This window comes from Astatotilapia calliptera, chromosome 11 (genome assembly GCF_964374335.1).
Source record: "Astatotilapia calliptera chromosome 11, fAstCal68.1, whole genome shotgun sequence".
Classification (NCBI taxonomy): Eukaryota; Metazoa; Chordata; class Actinopteri; order Cichliformes; family Cichlidae; genus Astatotilapia; species Astatotilapia calliptera.
The window spans coordinates 23320139-23336224 of record NC_137432.1 but is presented as its reverse complement, the minus strand read 5'-3'; the positions used below and the strand labels follow the sequence as shown (position 1 = coordinate 23336224).

Genomic DNA, 16086 nt, shown 5'->3' with positions numbered 1-16086 from the left:
CCATGTTTTTGTTCTGTATTTCTCCACAACATAAGTTTAGGGGTGCCAGCGAGAGCTTAGACCTCACAGAATTAGTAAAATCCCAACACTTTTCCAAGATCCAGCATTAACTCTAAAACAACCAGCGATGCACCGGTGCATCGTGCTGTTCACATCAGTTCTCTGTTGTTCTGATTTCCAGCTCATGCATGACGCAGCAGCACACTGTTTGTTAGTGTGAGACCTAATGTGGGGAATGGGGGAAAGTAACAGCAAAGCGTTCAGAGTTTGGAGGGATTTCACACTGCTACACTCTTTGTGTGTTTGAAAAAGTTTTTTTCTTTTACTTCACTGCTAACTTTGATGAAGTGAGTCAACATTTACAGTCTTGGACTGTTCTTTTGTTGAGAAAAAAATGTTTAAGTATAGCCTGATGTTATTTTATGAATAAAGGAAGGATTCCTAGTCTCTTCCTCACAGTGAGGATTACAGCTTATTAATTTAAGGCTGGTATCGGATCAGTGCTCATTATCAGTAGAAACCGAAAGCCAAGGTAACTGTGTCATATCGGAAATGAAAAAAGCTGGATCAGTGCTCAGTGTCAGACTAAATGTATTTAATCAATATCACCACTACAAACTTTTATTCTACTTTTTATTCTACCCCTCTGTAGTATCTCTTTTGTTAAGTACTGGTGGTGCTTCTTCTGGCTTTATAATAATTCATTAGACATTCAGTGTGTCACAGAAAGTACATCGTGTATGTGTGTGTGTGTGTGTGTGAGAGAGAGAGAGAGAGCTTCAGTTTGGCTCTAATCAAAAAACAGGGAGCAGAGTGCTGCCTTGAGAGCAGTGAAGCATGACAACACACACCTGGTAAGCTGCTTATCACACTTTAATTTCACCTACATTGAGATCTGCGGATGTCGGCGTGACCAAACAGATGTGTGTGTGTGTGTGTGTGTGTGTGTGTGTGTGTGTGTGTGTGTGTGTGTGTGTGTGTGTGTGTGTGTGTGTGTGTGTGTGTGTGTGTGTGGTGTGTGCAAGCAGGTAGACGTATGTGTGTGTACAAACAGTTGTGTTTGAAGTAGCACAAAGATGAAGGGAGCGATAAACACAAAGAGAAGAGAGCGTGCAGATTAAATGGAGAGAGAGATATCGACAACAAAGAACAAAAGAAGCAGATAAGAGGAGAGATATGGGAGGAAATACAGCAGCAGTAGGGCTGCAGAGAGATAGAGCAATAGATGGAGAGCAGAGGGAGATACGAGGTTAAAATCTAGCCAGGCTGGGAGGGAAGTGTGGCCTGATGAACAGCGACAGAGGGAGGGAGAGATGCATGGGGGATTAGGATGAAACAAGGATACTCTAAATTTGATGTTTGCATGAGCACGAGTGTGCCTGTGTGTATGACAGTGTCTTTTACCGGTGTACGTGTAAGAAGCAAACTATGACTGAGCTGTGTGTCTGTTAGTGTCTCCAATGAATGTACAAGAAATACAAGCTTTTTAACTTACATAAAAAACTGTCAAAAATGAAAGAAAAGATGTGAGAAAAAAATTATATAACCAGGCAACAAATCAACATGTCAAACTAATTATACTGTAGAAATATTCTGACTGCAGGCATAATTATTATTAAGGAGAGAAGAATATGTATCCAAAATGTCGCCTGTGCATTGTGCTAGATTGCAGTGGTCCACACACTCTTTGGGGATGACATGTCCTTCTAATGGTTATCCTGGATTTGTTCACTGGAAGCTGAGCCTTCACCTCTGACCTCGGACACATGGTATCACCCAAGTGCTACAATCTCTCTGAAATAACAAGACCCACACTAGCTGCAAAGCCAGCCAACAGTGTATTTCTGTGGATCATCAAAGCTTTTAACTTAAATAAATCCATGAAATATATGTACTGAGGTTTTGTCTTACTATTGTATGAATTCATTTCAGCTATTCTACTTTATTTAAGCTATTTTGTGGAATTTATTTGGCTGCTTTGATAGAATAATTTCTCGGCTGTTGATTTGATATATTTTAGCCTTTAAAATCGAGCATCTACTACAGTATGGCTCTTTTTGCAGAAGTAAAAGTGGTTCCTTGAATGAGACACCTTTAATAAGATATCTACAAAATAAGACCAGGAATACATCTGTGGGGGCAGGCTTTTACGACACTAAATATTTATATTATTTGCATTTGGGAATAATGAGGAAACCCCTGCATGCACATATGAATTTAATCTTCATGTGAAAACAAATGCTAATATGTGGCGGATAAACATAAGCGCTTTCACATGGATGTATCCCAGAGGGAATCTTTGCACCACATCTAATACACCAAAACATCTGTGTGCTACAGCAGGACTTTAATAGTGGTTCCACTGTTAAATTTCTGCTACTGTGACAAATATCATGTACTATCTTGCTCCCTCCCTCTCGCTCTCTTCTTGTCATGCTCCCTCGTCGCTTCTCATTCCCTCTGTGTCCAAATTAAACACAAGGCGCAGGACACTCTGATAAGGCCATCTGTTCGTATCTCCCTCTCTCAATCCCTCTGCACTTTTTCTTCTTACTCCGTCTGACAGTCTATCGCCCCTTGCTGAAACTATAGAGCACACCTCTATGCATTTCTCTTCTTCTTTTCATTTCTCTACTGGCTGATCAGAGCATTAAATCCCATCGGTGAGTGGCAGGCAGGAGCAGTAACACTGTAGCGTTGGACTTGTCATCGAACGTTTAATTGCTAGGCCGTGGGTGTAAAAGCAACACATCAGAGTGTGTGATGCTACAGCTCAATTAAAGTTGTATGAGGTGCCCGACGTTCCTCCGCCGCCTGCAGTTTAGAGTGATCCCGAGATTCACACGCATACACACATATACACACAGACCTCAGCCCTCGTGCCTCACAGGGAGCTTAGAATCTGACTATGAAAATGAGTTTGTGATAAACTCATCACAAAGCTTAACAAATAGAGCCGGCAAAGAAGAAGAGTAGGGGAGGGGGGGGGGGTGAAACGGTCAAAGGGGTCAACTAATCAAGAGGAGGGGAAATGAGACGAGGGGTAGAGGAACTGCGAGGGGGAGGGTGGAGGAGGGAGATGGCGCGCGCGTGAGAGAAGGAGGACTTAGAAGGGTTACCATTAATGACTGTGAAATGAGAATCCGAGGAGGAAGCGCTAGTGTGCAGTGAGAGAAAAAAATGAGTAAAAGACAGCAGGGAGGGAAAAGGAGGGATGAGAGAGGAATACCATGAAATGAAAGGGTTCAGGCTAGTGTAATATTCTACTGCTGTAGAGAAACTGGAAGACGTCAGGAGGAGGAGTTGAACACAGGACAGAGGGGATTTGAGAGTGGGGGGGGGGGGTGCGGAGATGAAATTGAATGAGAGAGAAAGCATATGGCAGGTCTGGGGAAATAAAAGGAAGAATACGGAAGAGATGAAAAAGCATTTCTTAAGGAGAGAAAAGAATGGGACAAAGGGAGGATGTGTGAAAGAGAGTGAAAAATCTTCTTAAGTCATTTCTAAATCCCGTCAAAGAAGTCAATATAGGCAAGGGAACGGAGACGAGGGAGAAGGGAGACATGCGCAACGCAGTCTCACGGCAGTTCCCGAAACAGTCACAAGCTCTAATCTATTAACTTGCGTTTCTGTAAACGAATTTTCCAGCTTTTCTGTGGTCCTGTACTCAGATTTCCTGTCCTTACATTTTTGTTCTGCTAGTCTCGGACGTACTGATTTATGTTTGGGTACAAAAAGTTCATATTTTCCACTTTTAAAAGAAAAAACAAAATTTCACCGGTCACACCAGAAACTTTGTTTCGAATCTTGCATGTGACAGATTTTTAATCATTTGTCTTATTTTTTAAGATGTTATCTATTTAAAATACAATAGCTTTTGGTATTAAAAACAGCCTGGTTAGGTTTAGCGATTTAAACTGTGATGCGCCAGCCAGAGATTTTCAGAGTTTCAGAGATAATGGGAGAAATAATCGCCGGAAGGTCAAAGTGGCCGGATCCCAAATTGTCACTTTCAAGGAGTTCTTTAATGTTTTTAGTAACCAAACGCCACTTACAAAGAAATGCACAACTAGCGAATTGGATATTTAAACTACTGGGATAGGTTTGGAAAAATGGAAAATTTTCTTGGATTTCACACAAAGCATATACTTAGCACTGAAATACAATAGTTTCAAAGTCGTGCTGACAACAATATTTGTGTCCATGATCAGGAACAAACAGATTTTTCACAGTTTGGCACGAGACCGGGTTGACACACAGGTTTCAGTGGTTAGTGAAATGTGATAGCAGAGCTAAACCTTAGCTGCTCTATACAAAGTTACCAAAGTCAAGCATCAAAGTATAGAATTAAATGGAGACATTTAATTTAATTTAGTTAATCGCTTTAAAATGTTATCATTTGTTAGCTGTAGTCACCAAACCAGTGTCATGGCTCTGGATATTTGTTAAATATGACTGAGCTGTGCTTCTTGTTTTGATTTCATTACTGTATTAGTATTGGAGACAATTTTGATTCATTTATTTTAACTGGGCTTTGGGTCCTCTTTTGAGATTAATACATGTCTGTTCGTGTGTTTTTAGTTTAGGTAGTGTTTCTTCATTTTCTCTCTCCCTCTATGTCTTGATGACTTTTTCCTCCTGTGCTTTCCTGTCTCTGTCTTTTTGTTTAGTACCCTTTCATACTCAGTCCCATTTGTCTTTTGTTTATTGTTTTACTCTGAATGCTAATTTTGTGTCTTGTACTAGTTTTACTTTCTGGTCTTTTCCCCCCTAGATCGCCTGCCCCACCCTAACCGTCCTCACCCATCGTTGACCGTTTTCATCTGTGTATATTTGTGTAGTCCTGTCTTCCCCTTCTTGTTTCCATATTCTCTTGATTGATTCCCAGGCTCTTTGAGTTTATTTTTTTGAATTTGCGTGTCACTTCCCTTTTAGGGCTTTTTATGTCAACCAAACTAAAGACTCGACTTTTGTTACTTCCCTCTACTTCAGTGGCTGCACTTTGGTCCTCATTCCAACCCCAAACGACATCCAGAGTGATTAATGAGGCTGCTGATGGAAATATTTGTGAGTGCTTCAACTAAAGGGAAGTGTTGATGACAAACTGTGTCAGCCCCTCATTTACTGCTATTCATGAACCAATTCACTGAGCTCAGACATGCTAAAATTCTTGCAAGTGCTTCATTATGAACACTTCTGGCTCAAATTAGACAGAATAAGTGATCCAACCGGAAACCAAGACACACCAAATGCAGAAAAAGTTATGCTTTTCATGAAGAGTCCAGGCCTATATCAGCCCACGAATGCCACACCCTTGTTTCAGCACCAGCCTTCCTCAGGGGAGTGGTGCTTCTGATTGTTACATGCTGACTCTTTAGTAAATCTTTGCAGCTAATGAGTATCCGCCCTGCAAATGTTTCCTCTGTGTGTCCAGAATATCTATCACAATTTATCTGGAAATTTGCAGCAATTATGTTCTTGTAAGTCAGCCGTATAGATGATTTCCCTTTTGCGCTTAGAGACATCACAGAGGAATGTAGAGAAACTAAGAATGAGTTAAAGGACAAAGGGCAGTGCACACAAGAAAAGGGAGACACAGCAGACAGCAGAAAGGTGATTATGAAAAAAGGTCAGGCTTCTTAGCAGTCTCTAATTGGATTACTGTCACTATAGTGTGTTTGTATAGGTGACTGCGAATGTGTGACTGCATAGAGGTTCAAAAAAAGCATGCATGACTGCAATATGTATGCAGAGATTTCATGCTTGTGTGTGTCACAACACTTCCCTTCCCCCAACGCCTTTTCCTCACGCTCTTTTTCCACAGTTTTTTTCACACAGATCTTATCAACACTCTGGCTCAGGAAGAAGGTGCATGAAGTGAAATTCTGATCATTAGCAAGTCAACGAACAGAGAATTCGAGAGAATGCTAGCGCCTCAGAGATGGTAGAAGCACGCTTACTATTCTGTTCTAAATGGTGGAAATTGGGAGTCGGATAAAACTGGGAAAATGCCATTTCGATTAAACGCTTCGTATTTTAGCCACACAGTGTGCAAAAATACAAAATGCTCCAAAACGCATACTGTAATATCTGTTTTTAACTGCAGTGGAAATCAGGTCAGAGAGGGAAGAAAAAGAGAGAGAGAGAGAGAGAGAGAGAGAGCGGGAGTGACAGAGAGGTAGAGCCTGCGAGACAGACACCGCTCTCGCAGTTTCCCATCCATAATGAACACCGTCCTACCCCGGCCCCGGTGCAGCGCACAATCCCTCACTGGAGCGACCGGAGGGAGACTGGGATGAGACAAAGGGGAATGGCCACATTAATTACATACACTCTCTAGGCGGGAGCTATCACCGGAGGCTAACGCAGGAGCCGACAGAGAGATGGAGCGACAGAGAAAGATAGAGGAATGGAGATGATAATGCTTACGGAGTACCCTATGTGTCTCCAGCGAGAGGGAGTGTTTGTCCTTAGCAGCAAGACGCCTGCCGGCTGCTGAGTTATGTCAGTGTTACTAATGGGAGCTGAACCTCCAATCACACAAACGCACACTGATGCGAGGCCACTTTTGTGTGTGTGTGTGTGTGTGTGTGTGTGTGTGTGTGTGTGTGTGTGTGTGTGTGTGTGTGTGTAAATTGGATGACAGAGTCTGTATGTTTGCTACAACAGGAATGTACATGGAAGCTTGTGTGTATTGTTACATAAGTGTTAAGTGTGATTTATCTGGGGATGTTTATGTGTGTGTATTTATGTCTGTTGATGTGCACTTACCCCTGGTAGTGTTTTCTGCTCATGAAGAGCGCTCTGGGCTTTCAGCGCAGACTCTCTCGCACAGTACGTCAGAAACGCACATCCTGTCAGACAGAAAGAGGCAGAGAACGAGAAAGAGAGAGGGAGAGAGTAATGGTAGAAAAGGTCAGGGTACGGCTCTAATATTTGTCATCCTCTATCTCTGTCTTTGTCAGCCGGGTCTCAGAGCAAAACGTGAAATAGTCACCAAAAAAAGTAATGTATTTGTTCATGTTCACGGACACAAATTGTCATTGTTTTTCAAGACAGTTGGCACAACTTTGAAGGTAATGTTTTTTTAATAGGAGGTATATTTCATGTCTGCAGCCCCGAGTCTGGACCGGGGCTTTGTCACCCTGGCAACCAAGACAACAGGGCGATGTGATGCACTTTAACCCAAACCTTGATCTTTCTCTAAACATAATCAATTCGGCTTTTAAAGACAATTAATAATGTATGACACAAATTAACTGTAAATATCTGTCTCGTTTCTGACTTAAACTGTGATCTCTGGTATAAGCGGGGAAATGATTCCCTCTGCCACAAACCCCTTCAGTCTCCGAATGTGGACAAATCACTACACATGACACCAAACAGATTAAAAACAAAAAATGTGTCCAAGACATGAAGAAATGAAACATTGGTGTCCAGGAACATGAATAAATACATTAACGATTATGACTACTTCACCACTGCCTTGAGACTGTATTGTTATATTGCACCCCCCCACACACACAAACATACACACACACACTCTCCGTCATCATCCATTTAAATCTTTTAAATGTTGTCTTTTCTAATACCTTTCCTGATTACTTGTCATCATATATTCTGGATATACGCGTGAAGATTAAAATATTGATATATAATCATGCATTGTACGGTAACTATGCTCCCTAATGATGTTACTCTAGAGCAGAAGAGGACACTCCACGGCACGGCACATCTCAGTACGGCACGCCACGAGTCAGCACACATGACAGCACCACAGACGTGTGCGTGGGGCTAACAAGGCCTTGCAGGCTTGCCACTGTCAGGTTCTTGCCCTATACCAACCACTATGCATGCCTCACGATCACTCCAGATACACTCCCTCTGTTTTCCTACGTGTTGTACCTGTGTCTGTGTGTGTGAGGGAAGGGTGGGTAGTAGAGCTGGCTGCCCAGAGCTGTTTACTACACCTGTCACCAGCACTAAGACAACAAGATTAGCAGCAGGTTAGCATCCCAGTGACATCTCAGACGGGCTCATGTAGATTCAGATTAGAGAAATGAAGTTAACATTCACGGAGTGCGCATCTCGGGATTTAATGGTGCCATGAGATTAAAAACAAAAAGAAAAAAGAAATACAAAGAATGATAAGACACACACCTGACATGGCACTCGGATCAGTACATGGCACACACACACATAGACACACATGCATCTTATGGTCCATCTCATTGCTTTTAAGAGCGGCTTACTGTGGCTGTGGGGAATCTCAAAACAACAGATTCTTTCCCTTGTGTCACCCTAGCTTACAGCCCCATTACACTGATTGGAGCATACAGTCTAATCTGGCTCATAACACAAAGGACCCCAGGTCAGTGTGTGTGTGTGTGTGCATGTGTGTGCCTGAATGGGTTTTGCTACAGTAGAAAGTTATTTTTCATTCATGGCATCTATCAGGAGATCCTTATTTCCACTCTTTATCATATATTATAAAACTTTTTATCACATTCTTTTTCCGCCTGTGGAGCACAAGCTTTACAAATTGGAGTAAATTTTTAAATACATTAGGCACCCGATTGTTTTATGAAGCATGCTGCTGCAAAACAGCGAGTTCGCTCGCAGTGTACGGGCAGTAACTGAGTTTGCTTGCTCGTCTTCGGGATCTCATGCCTGAACTCAAAATGAAGACACGAAGGCACTGTGACAGTTTCCATGGATACATGTGACATACACGCAGAAATATTTTCACTCATCTATCTGCCTCTGTGTCGCACATCTATCAAGCACCGGAGGCATCTTTTTAACTCTGGGTTACGAAGGCAGATCCTACCTTTGTGCATGCCAGTGTATTTGTCCTTAATCACAGTTAGCTCATAGATCTTGCCGAACTGCTCAAAGATAGGCTTGAGGTCCTTCTCCTCCAGATTACGGGGAATCTGCCCCACAAACAACTTGATGGCATCAGCCTCCTTCATCGGGACAAAGTGGAGAGGACAACTGGGTACTGCAGGGCTCAGGGGCAAACAGATCGGGAGCAGCTATCCCTGGGAGGAGCGACTGATGCTGGAGGAGTCTTTGGGACATAGCCAGAAACATGGGAGAGGAAAAGAAAACAATTGAAAAATAACTATTATTATCCTTAGAATATTTATTTATATAATAATAATTCATTTTCACAGATTTATATTACAGTAGGATACTTTCCTTGGTTATTTTACCCTATAAAACATTTATCACATGTGTTATAGTATTAGCCAAATTGCAATTGTAATTTTGTAAAAAGATTATAAATTCCAGATCAAATGTCTTCATGAATATATTTAATAATAAAATACATGCATCCATTACGTTAAAGAAAAAGAAACTATAGATAATTTGTGTATTTAGTGCCCACGCTGATGACAAAGGGCCCCAGTTGCTTCCGGTAAAACAATTATGCAAATGTTAATTAGCCAATCAAAAAACAATAATAGCACTTTTTGCTCCAATTAAAAATATATGAAAAGAAAATATGTATGCAGATGCGTTACCTTTCCGTGGATAAACGGCGTTCAGGATCCGCTACACATAAAAAAAAGAAGAGGAAACAGTGTGACTGGGGATAAAACATTGCAATAGAGCGGTTTCTTTGTTTAGCCAGCTGTAGGTTACAGCATACACACGGATGTCATGGGGCTCCCTTGCTCTTTGTCCGATCACCCCCCCCCCCCCCCCCCTCCTCAATGTACACACACACACACGCACACACATATATATAAATATATTTATATATACTCTCGTCATAACAAAACAAGACGTGGGAATATACAGGCTGCACACGTCAAAGCTCTTACCGTTTGTACTGTACGGCCGTGCAGAGTGTTTCCTGAGCAGATCAGAAATTAAAGAGGGATGCTCAGTCGGGTTGTTGTCCTCACACCGCGCTCTATCTCTCCGTGCGGTCCGCCTTCTTCCCCTCTCTGGATGCTCCCCGCTCTTTGTGCCTGCCGTGCTGTGTGTGTGTTTGTGTTTATCCTCCTCCTCTCTCCTCGGTGTGTAATACTATAGATTCGCCTTTTGTTTTTACAAAAACAAAAAACAAAAATCCACAAAAAATCCCGGTGTTCCCGGTCTTCGGGTGTGGAAGTGACGGAGAAGAAGTCCTGGCGGCAGGTGAGCTCGAACACCACCGCTTTCTGCACTTAGTCCCAACCTCTCAGGGTTTACAAATCCAGAGTTATCACTTTCACCACTCTCAAGTCCTGTTATATTATAACAAAGTGATAATGGACAAAGCAGCTTCTAGAATTTGGCTAGCTTAAAACTGTTGAAACTTGATCGGTCACTCGTAACGGGATCTTTCAGCCTTGTCGTTATTGTTCTAACCGTTAATCGGGAGCTGCTCTTACTATTTTCTGTTTCTTGTAGCGACCGGCCCGTCCGACGGTTCTATGGCTTTTAACGTCCTAAAGCTACCGGTGTCTCTCTACTCTCTGTCTCCCCCTCCCCCTCCTATCTCCAAAGCGGTTGCTAGCGCGTGACGTCAGCCGCGGGGACGGTCAATAACAATCCTCTCGTACACACACGAAAAATAAAAATATAAATCCAGATTAAACGTCTCGGTAATCTTTTCAAGCTTTACTCAATAACTTGTGGATGTGTGTTCAGTATTTAAAACAAAAAGATTGTTTTAGCATTTTTAGCGCCGTGTTATCTTAGCGACTAGTTCCAGGTGACCGCTTTAAAGACGATGCCTAGCCAACTCTGTGCGCGGAGCCGCCTATTGTTCTCGCCGCGAGCCCTGGCCTTGGTGCTGAAACGATGCTTCTTGACGTGAAGCCGAAGCGCGCCGCCGTCGTCGAGCACGCAGTCACGACTACTACAGCTGTTCACGCCCGAGCCCGAAATTCACGCTCACACCCACACAGAGTGAAATGTGTGACAGAGGGAAGAGAAATAGCTCGAGGTTGGAGTTGGCCTACTTTACAGCCTGTATTTTGGAAAACCGGCAGACACTGGGCTATTTAACTGTGATATCCCCCAAAACCCCAAACTTCCAGAGTTATCGATAACAGCACGCTCCTTATTCACATCTTTGAATTGAAAGCCAGTGTGCATGCCCGGACCCTTTAAAGGAGAGAGAGATTGAGGGAACAGAGTCATAAGGTTCATGGTAATTTACTCCCAAAGGTCACCATCTGCCTGTCTTGCATCGTGCCCTCTGTGAGCCACATTCATCCAACATATATACCCCGCCCACGCAGGCTTGCATGAAAACCCCGGTGTAAAGGGCTGTAGCCCTCTGGAACTCATAGGTCTTCCTTGCAAAAAGAAAAAGAATGAGAAGAAGAGAGTACATCCTGATTTTGCCTCTGTTCCTTCATAGTTGAGCTAAAGCATTATGAATGCTCTACCTTGCACTTGTTTGAAAACTGCTCCAAACTGTTACATTACCACTGGATTGGAAAATCTTTAGCTATGTTGGAGGACATAGAGAACACTTCCCCCCTAAATTAGTGGGAACTGGGGGCATGGTCAATCTGAGGGAGTTTACATTCCACAATTTAAAACATACAATCACCAGCCAGTTTGTTCCACTGTTGGTTAACACAAATATTTAATCAGCATCTACATGGCAGCGACTAAATACCTTTTCTGGCATGTAGTGAACATTTTAGTTAGTCAAATTGAAATGGCTACTACAGAAGAGCACAGTGGATGCTCTTGTCAGTGAAGAACAGGAAACTGAGGCTACAATTCACACGGAAAACTTGACAAGAGGAGACTAGGAAAATGTTGCCTTCTCTGATCAGTCTTGGTTTCTGTTGTGACATTTGGATCACAAGGTGAGAATTTGACATAAACAACATAAAAGCATGGATTCATCATGCCAGTTCAGACTACTGGTGGTGGTGTAATGGCATGGAGAATATTTTCATGGCACATTTTAGGTACTTTGGTACCAACTGAGCATCGTTTAAATGCCACAGCCTGCCTGCTGTTGTGTCCGTCCCTTAATTACCACAATGTAGCCACCTTCTGATTTATGCTTCCAGCAAGATAACACGCCATGTCACAAAACTCAGATCATCTCAAACCGGTTTTTTGAACATGACAGTTAGTTTCACTAAAATTTCCTCCACAGTCACCAATCTCAATCCAATAGAGTATCTTTAAGATGAGGTAGAATGGGAGATTCACATTATGGATGTGCGGCCAACAAATCTGCAGCGTGTATGATGCGACCATGTAAATATGGACCAAACTGTTTCCACTGCCTGGTTGAATCTATGTATTGAAGAACTGAGGCAGTGCTGAAGCCAAAATGGGGTCCGAGCCCATTATATCGTCCATGGGAGGTAAAAGTATACATTTACATCACAAATTTCTATGTGAAATTATCACTTCTCCACCAAAAAGTTCTGAAATTATTAGAAGTTACTCGGGCTGACATTTCCAGAATTGCTGATACGGAATCAGGAAACTACACCGGCTTAAGCAATATTTAAGTTTAATGAAGGTCCTATAGTTTTTAGCATCCACTCTCTTCTTTCCTGGTTTGATTTTGCCTTATTGATAGTCCTACTCATTACACAAGCTCGTCCACTCCTAGATTTTCATCTCAGACAGCAGCTGACCTTGGCAGGGTTTCCTTAAAGACACTTCCTATCTGAAACATCACATTACACACACACACACTCACTCAAGATTTTATAAAGAGTATAATAAATAAATATGTAAATAATAATCTTTGTGTGTTTCCATGATTTTTCTGCCTTGTAATACTAATTGTACTACAGCACATATATGATTAGAGTGTCATTTGTGTTATGTTGGTCAGATGTTTATTATTATTATTGTCATTACACAAAAATTGGAATTTAAGACTCATCTAGGGTGAAAAGTGAAATAAAACACTCGTGTTCATTCAATATTTCGACCACAGCATACATTTTATAAAAAAACCTCTTTATTTCTTTATCCATAGATGACTCACTGTGGAAGACAGCTAGGCCTGACTAAGTTGTGTAAGAGACTCAATAGCGCCACTGTTTGGACAAAAGTGGCAAATTCACCCTTGTTCAGTGGACCAAAAAGAAACACACACGCCTTGATTTCTCTGTAATTTCCGTTTTATTTAAAATGAAGCTTCAAGATAATAACTCCTCCACGCTGTTTCCTGTTTTTGCATCATAAAATTGTCTGTATACTGAAAATAACAATCTGATAATCTCTTGTGGTAACAAAAAAATTGCTACAGCTCCTCAAAACAGCAAATAAATTACATGTTCTTTAGATAATAGATAAATTACTATCCTTTTTATGTTTATATATAAAATCTAATTTCTACTACAAGGGATAAGAGACAAGAATGACACATTCAAAGCCACATATGCAAAACTCACAACCACACACACACACACACACACACACACACACACACACACACACACACACACACACACACGCAATTTAAGAGCAAAAACGTTGATTCTTTCTTCAAATGCAACATAAAATAGTTATGTGACAGTTAGATGTGAATAAATGGATTCTATAACAACACTTCTGATAACTCTACTCAGTTATAAACATAAGCACCGACTATCTTCAGAGAAATTATAGACATTAAAACATATCTCACAAATATACAGACTCCCCACCCTTGACTGGGTGTCAGTATATGTCAGAGTGGGAGGTGAAAAAGAAAATGGGAGCAAATTAAAAACAATCAAGGCCAGAGAAAGAGCATTAAACAGTACACACACACATATACAGAGGCTGCCACTTCGATATGCATTATTTATGTTTCAGGTCAAAGCAGGATCATTGCTTATGATCCAATCATATCTAGAAGCCTACATGTAAGAAAGCAACTTTTTCAGTCCCCTTAAGGTTTCCTATTATGACTTCACCTGATTTCACTAGACAGATTCAACATTCCCTCCCAAAAAGGTAATGACATAAAGATATTTTAATAGCTTAATCATAACAATTGCAAAATCAATCATTTAGTAATTACTATTGGTTAAAGGCCACCTTCTGTATTGTCTATTAAACATATATGATCACTGGCTTTTGTTCAGCAAGATTATGCAGAAACTATGAAGCTGACTTTATGATATTGTTAAGAACTTGTCAAATTTTGGGGAGAATTTAGGTCACTTTATTTATAACTGTTAAAAATAAAGAAATCAGTTGACAGAGGATGCACACTCTGAATGTCCTTCTGGTTTGTACCGAAAGGAAATGTCATGAAAAGTACAAAACCACCAATGACTGACCAAAGAAAGCAGCAAATGCTAAAATGGATGCTAATATTATACATAGCTAACAAATAATTAAAAAAAAAAGATTAATTCAGTCAAAACCCTGAGGCTTCAGAATGGTCTAAACATTGATTTAAGGCAGATTTTTTACTCTCTGCTCTGTATGAGGTCATTGGAAGGAGATATCCTTAATATGTTCATTGTAGGCACACAGCAGGTGAAGTCCCACCCACCTGCTGTTCATGCTTGTGTTTGCACGCGGCAGCCAATCAGAAGAACGTTGGCTTAAAGGGAGAGTGGAGCGAAACCAGCGGGCTGAAGCTGGTCCTTTAGGACTGTCAGCGTCCTACTGTCAACACTACTCTTGCTTAAGTAATGCCCTGCTGTTTATATTTTAGTGGCAAGTTAAGGTTTACATAATATCTTGAGTATGCCTAATGCATAGTTGGGAAGTGAGACTAACAATGTGATATGATACGCTTGGTTCTTGGTCAAGAAGACAATTCTACAGCAACAGCTGTCCTGTCAGTTTGTTCTTTGATATATATTTATAAAATTAAAAAAACAAACAAAGAAACAAAAAAAAAAACATTTGCAATTACAAATCTTTATAGCTAGGTTTGAATTTAAACAAAAATTTCTTTGTGGGCAACCTTTGTTGTGACTGTCCCATGTCAGCTGACCTTCTTGTTCGGGAAGAGTCTCATCTCTGTCTTCCCACCCTGTTATATTTGGTCACTAACTCTTATGCCCACCCCAATCCTTTGGTTCATCTGTCCAAATACTGAGAGGACACTTGAGGAAATATTTTTGGCAAAGAGAAAAAAATAGATAAAATATGTAAATAAAATCCTTCTAGTCTGGGAGGGTTTTTTCCACTGTAGCTCAGTGGGGCACTTGATAACAGATCTATTCCAGTAGATCTTAGCACACATGGTAATCATTCGTTTAGCACGTAATTAGTGGTATGCATGTCTGCTTGAAGATCCCGTAGATTAGGAGGAATCTTTAAATTGTTAAATTTGCTGCTGAAACACAGCTGTGTCCTCCTTTCTTTACAACCTGTAAGTCACAGAAATGAGTCTCCGAGAGTGAAAATAAGGACAATGAAATTCAATTAAACTGTGTGTGGGAAATCAGCAAACTGTTAAAGCTAACACACATAGTATATTGAAGCAAACTCAGAGGAAGGTGCAGGTTTAAGCGACTGGTACTGATAAGAGGAACTTTCACAGTGTTTTATGTTAAGATTTAGGACAAAAAAGCTAAATGTCATCCAAACGCCTTCACGTGTCTACTCTGGGCTGCTCATTTCTACAGACTTGTCATTTCTGGAGTGATTAGCCCTTTTGACCTAATCCTCCACTACTTGCGCACAGGGGCTGTCTGCCATTGGCTGGTCAGTGTCTCTTGGCACGCTGAGCACTCTGAACACAGGAGGCACAGCAGACTTTCTTGTAGTAGGTGTAGACGCAGAGTCTGGCTTGCACCACCAACTCACACTGTTGACGTACGTCTCTGCAGTTTTCATCTGTGAGCAGACAGAAGGACAGAGAGGTTGGCAGGGAGATCAAAACACACTTGATCACAGTTTTGTTGACACACGCACCGACCTGAGACTTGTGGGCTGCAGGGTATTGTGTTGCAGATTTGTTCCTGGACTGGTTTGGTGCTGGAGTCGCATTCATGGCTGTGCTTCTTCTCTGGTGTTAGACATCGAACTTCCCTCATCTGTAAGCCCTTTCCACAAGACTTTGAGCACTGAGAACAAAAACGCAGGCAGGCCAACAGTATAAATATAATCTCCACAAATCTCTGATTTTTAAAAAATATCTCTTCA

General features: G+C 41.4%; 2 protein-coding genes across 5 annotated transcripts in view; both read right to left on the bottom strand.

Moving 5' to 3' along the window:
• The window catches only part of celf3b (cugbp, Elav-like family member 3b), a 33071-nt gene extending 22629 nt beyond the window's left edge, over nt 1–10442 (bottom strand). For 3 of the 4 annotated variants that reach the window (XR_003273766.2, XM_026184002.2, XM_026184003.2), the window contains exons 1-4: nt 9834–10442; nt 9531–9561; nt 8831–9073; nt 6772–6854 (exon numbers count right to left, since the gene is read on the bottom strand). Coding sequence is in view for 2 of the 4 variants with exons in the window: in XM_026184002.2 (XP_026039787.1) it covers nt 6772–6854; nt 8831–8975 (228 nt within the window). In the remaining 2 variants the exon portion in view is untranslated. Of the gene's footprint in view, nt 1–6771; nt 6855–7905; nt 7983–8830; nt 9074–9530; nt 9562–9833 lie in introns of those variants that run through there. The other variant, XM_080308327.1, reaches the window with a different exon arrangement.
• Nucleotides 10443–13094: 2652 nt separating this feature from the next.
• adamtsl4 (ADAMTS-like 4) overlaps nt 13095–16086 on the bottom strand; it is a 35521-nt gene continuing 32529 nt past the window's right edge. Inside the window, exons 16-17 of the mRNA XM_026184297.2 lie at nt 15860–16007; nt 13095–15777 (exon numbers count right to left, since the gene is read on the bottom strand). Coding sequence (XP_026040082.2) covers nt 15647–15777; nt 15860–16007 — 279 coding nt within the window. The 3' untranslated portion in view covers nt 13095–15646. The remainder of the gene's footprint in view (nt 15778–15859; nt 16008–16086) is intronic.